Source organism: Panicum virgatum, chromosome 6K (assembly GCF_016808335.1).
Source record: "Panicum virgatum strain AP13 chromosome 6K, P.virgatum_v5, whole genome shotgun sequence".
In the NCBI taxonomy this organism is placed as follows: domain Eukaryota; kingdom Viridiplantae; phylum Streptophyta; class Magnoliopsida; order Poales; family Poaceae; genus Panicum; species Panicum virgatum.
The window spans coordinates 41052851-41057479 of record NC_053141.1 but is presented as its reverse complement, the minus strand read 5'-3'; the positions used below and the strand labels follow the sequence as shown (position 1 = coordinate 41057479).

Below are 4629 nucleotides of genomic sequence, written 5' to 3'. Positions count from 1 at the left end.
AACGCTAAATGGGCCAGGCTAATTTAGGGTGTGATGGGCTTATATGGGCTGCCTTTGTATATATTGGACCGGGTTGAAAAAACCCACAGGTTTACGGGTTCGGGTATTCTAGTCCCAGACCCGTGCCCGCAAACCCGATGGGTCTGGCCTCTCACCCATTAACAAACCCACGGGTTGAAAAATTGATCCAAACCCGTACCCTAACGGAGTAAAAACCCATCGGGTTTCGGATTTCGAGTACCCATTGACCCTACGCGAGACCCTTCCTCCAGCACCTATTCCGCCGTACCCCCATCCGCAGCCGAAAAACCCTACCGCCCGTATTCCCCAAAATGCCACTCAGGCCATCAACCCCCGCGCTGATGCCCAACCCGGCCCTCCCCTCGCCGGGGCGGCCGCGCTCCCGCCGGGCGCTCCTCCGCGCCCGCGCCGTGCGCACGGCGCCGCGGCCCCCGAGCCGGTGGTCGGTGGGGAGCTGGAGGGATCGCCCGGCGCTGCAGCAGCCGGAGTACCCGGACAAGGCGGAGCTGGATGAGGTGCTGCGGACGGTGGAGGCGTTCCCGCCCATCGTCTTCGCCGGGGAGGCGCGCACCCTCGAGGAGCGCCTCGCGGAGGCGGCCGTGGGCCGGTCGTTCCTCCTCCAGGGCGGCGACTGCGCCGAGAGCTTCAAGGAGTTCAACGCCAACAACATCAGGGATACCTTCCGCGTCCTTCTGCAAATGTCCGTCGTGCTCATGTTCGGAGGCCAGATGCCTATCGTCAAGGTATTAAATTGCCTCAAAGCACTGGCGTTTTTTTTTTCCCTCCGAAGCTAAAGCACTGGCGTTTTTGATCGAAATATTTAGACATACGAGGTTCGAAGTTTAAATTAAATTCTGTTTTTTTATAGTCAGAAGTATGACTTATTTTTTAGTAACTGTATGCCGTGAGAAAAAATGGGGTATGATCGATGGAAGGACAATAGTTTCACACAATATATATCTGTTAAATGTGAATCGAACAACATTTTTCAAATGTGTGGTATGAATTTTTTGTTGTTGATATGGGGAATATAGTTAGACAAGGAATCATGTCGGATGTATTCCTATATTATGCTTCAGATAATTGTGTTATTTACTGTATGCACGGATGTTTAGGTGGGAAGAATGGCAGGTCAGTTTGCAAAGCCAAGATCAGATGGTTTTGAGGAGCGGGATGGAGTGAAGTTGCCAAGCTACAGAGGGGATAATATTAATGGGGATACATTCGACGTGAAGTCAAGATTGCCAGACCCACACCGCCTGATACGGGCATACTCGCAGTCTGCAGCGACACTGAATTTGCTGCGGGCATTCGCTACCGGAGGTTACGCAGCAATGCAGAGGGTAACACAGTGGAACCTTGACTTCACACAGCATTGTGAACAGGGCGATAGGTAGGTTACCTTGAATTGACGGCGATTAACCTCCATTCCCATTGATTCATGCAATTTAGTTATAACTACAATTCATGCAAAGATATCTGCATTTTTAAGTTCATTTGATGGTCTGAGTGATTAGCTATTTATTTACATAAGAAATGGAAATCTTTTCTGAAACTAGGGATCTCCTGATTTGCATTTGCTTGAAGTGACTGCAACATGCTTAACACTTCATGTTATTCAATTGTCCCAATTCTTAGTTTACTTGTGAACAATGCTGAATAGGTACATGGAGTTGGCTCACCGCGTTGACGAGGCTTTGGGATTCATGGCAGCTGCTGGACTCACTTTAGATCACCCTATAATGACAACAACAGAATTCTGGACATCACATGAGTGCCTTCTCCTTCCCTATGAGCAGGCGCTTACTCGTGAAGACTCCACCACTGGCCTCTACTATGACTGCTCTGCCCACTTCCTATGGGTTGGAGAGCGTACTCGCCAACTTGATGGTGCCCATGTGGAGTTCCTTAGGGGCATTGCCAATCCTCTTGGTATCAAGGTAATATAATGCCTAAACACTCAGCAACTCCTGTTCGAACACTGCATTTGAAAAGCAAAAGATTCAAGCATTCTCCGAAAGACATTTCACCCTCACTTCTGATGAAATACAGGTCAGTGACAAGATGGACCCAGCAGAACTTGTGCGGTTGATTGATATCTTGAATCCTGAAAACAGGGCGGGGAGACTAACCATCATCACAAGAATGGGACCTGAAAACATGAGGGTGAAACTTCCTCACCTGATACGTGCTGTCCGTGGGGCTGGTCAAATAGTAACATGGGTCACTGACCCAATGCATGGTAACACCATGAAGGCCCCTTGTGGACTCAAAACTCGCTCCTTCGACAGAATTTTGGTAATTCTTTTTGCCTGCAATACTATTTCAATATTGGTTCTTGCAATTCTATTTATTGTGATATTGCTCATTATTGCCACCTCTCTGTATTCCGTTGAGTAAATTGAGAGTAGCCCATTATCTCTTTGCGGGGCCAGATTGCCTATGCGGTGTTCTTAAGAGGAAAAGATTGCCTATGTAGTGTACAGATTTGAGTTTACAAGGGACATGCAATATAACTTCACCGACTGGTTGTTCCGGTCTCTAGAGTAAATAGTACAATAAATCCATGACTCTATCCATATATCCTATTGAAACGATAAGTGCTTGAAAAAAGTTGAAAGTGACTGATAAGGAACTTTGTCTGAACCTATTGCTCTTTCATGGACCTTTGAATATTCCAGCCCCACTATCCTTACAAATTGTTTGGATGAAGTGGTTTCATTCTTCGGCTGTCTATTTTACCAACGTTATCAATTAGCAGCCAAAGATAAGATAAATAGTTGAGCTCATAGTCATGCTCAGTGCTTTGTAGAAGTACCGAATAAATTCTAAGTCTTCAACATCACAGTGCAGAATAATAAATGGACTCACTCTGATTGCTACTTTGTTCAAACTTCAAATCAGGCTGAGGTGCGTGCCTTCTTTGATGTTCACGAACAAGAAGGGAGCCACCCAGGAGGCGTGCACCTGGAGATGACCGGACAAAATGTGACAGAGTGCATTGGTGGGTCACGCACAGTGACATTTGATGATCTGAGCTCACGATACCACACCCACTGTGACCCAAGGCTCAACGCCTCACAGTCGCTGGAGATGGCATTCATCATCGCTGAGCGCCTTAGGAAAAGGAGGATCGCCTCATGGCCTTTGAACGGGAACCAGCTCGGTTCCATTCCATCAATGGGTCTCTAACTGTGATAAGTTCAGTGTCAAGGACCAGTCCAGTTTTCTTTTTTAGTTGCCGTGTCAAATTTTGTGCCATGTACCGGTAAACAAGACAACCTTTTGATTTCTGTTGTGATATAAATAAAATGCAAGTTACCTTCACCAGTTCTATTCGTAAAGCAGCAATTCTAATTTATCACGACAATAAAAAGTCGTGTCGTGTATATAAATATGTGCGCCATATAATAGAGGAACCAGAGTACGTTGGAAACGAAGATTTACGAATTTATCACGGGATCATCCTATGTTTCTGGATATTAATCATTTGGAATCTTCCTATGTTTTTGGTCGTATACTTGTATTACACTATCCCGTATTTTTTTAAACCACTATCCCGTATTCTGAAAGAGGCGATCCTTCATTATCATACTATATTTTCCCTTCCACTTCCCGCAGCAGCTTGGTAAATCCCAAAACCAGGTATCTCCTCGTCACTCACTCATCCATCCAGATAATGCAGCTGGTCGAGGAGATACCTAGTTGATGAGTGAGTAACCAGCTCCAAACGGCCAAACCCAAAGTCCCCAAACTGCCCACCTCATCCCCAAAGGCTTGGGTTTTTTACATATTTACCATTATTAGGAAGGGCACTCGCTCGTTTACCACTCTTAAAAGAGCTCCTACATATTTAGCACTACTGTAGCTGCAACTCTTATATTTTTACCACTTTGGCTGACGTGGCATGCCACGGCGGCCTGACACGGCGACGCTGAGTTAGCAAGCTCATGCAAAATGTCCTCGCTGCCCCTGATCTCCTCCTCTCTTCTCCCTCTCCGACAGCTGGGCCCCGCAGCTTCCCTCACTGCCAAGTGGGCCCCACTCGTCAGAATCGTCTTCCACCTCCGGCGCCCTTGCCCACGAACACTACGGCTCTGCTCCCGCCGGCGCCGCCAGCCGCGGAGGCGGCCACGGCCGCGACCGACCCAGACACGCCGCCCCTTGGGGCCTGCCCTCTCCCCGCCGCCGGCCTTGAGCCCCTCGTGGTGCACGGGCTTGAGCCCATCGCGGACGTCGGGGAGCGCGCGGCCGAGCAGCACGGGGCTCCACGACCTCTGTGGCGTCCTTGTGCAGCTCTACGGGCACAATCCGCTCCTTGACCGCCACACCCCCTCTATCTCCCTCCCTGCCGCCGCCCACACCCCCGCCGGCGGCCGCCGCGCGCCCATCGCCGTCCCGGTAGTGGCGGCGCGAGCAGAGGGCCCGCGCAGAGCGCGAGGAGAAGGGCGCGGACCTGGGGACGAGGAGGCGAGGAAACGGAGGGCGGCTGCGGAGGCCGCGGTGGCGGGAGGCGGTGTCGAGGACGGAGGCGGAGGGGCCGAGGAAGAGGAGGCGCGGGACCGGGAGCAGACGCGGAGCGCGTCATTGCGGAGGCCGCGGCCGCCA

The 4629-nt window shown here is 50.2% G+C and overlaps 1 protein-coding gene across 1 annotated transcript; it reads left to right on the top strand.

The window, feature by feature from the left end:
• Window positions 1–270: 270 nt before the first annotated feature.
• LOC120712695 (phospho-2-dehydro-3-deoxyheptonate aldolase 1, chloroplastic-like) lies at window positions 271–3351 on the top strand. The gene is made up of 5 exons (XM_039998549.1): window positions 271–764; window positions 1137–1414; window positions 1685–1961; window positions 2074–2319; window positions 2926–3351. Exons 1-5 carry the CDS (start codon window positions 333–335, stop codon window positions 3211–3213), a joined length of 1521 nt encoding a protein of 506 aa, XP_039854483.1. The 5' UTR covers window positions 271–332; the 3' UTR covers window positions 3214–3351.
• Window positions 3352–4629: the final 1278 nt, after the last annotated feature.

Coding starts and splice junctions, on each gene's coding strand:
- LOC120712695 (XM_039998549.1), top strand. CDS start 333: ATGCCACTCAGGCCATCAACCCCCGCGCTGATGCCCAACCCGGCCCTC. Junction 765..1,136: donor GCCAGATGCCTATCGTCAAG/GTATTAAATTGC, acceptor ACGGATGTTTAG/GTGGGAAGAATGGCAGGTCA. Junction 1,415..1,684: donor CATTGTGAACAGGGCGATAG/GTAGGTTACCTT, acceptor AATGCTGAATAG/GTACATGGAGTTGGCTCACC.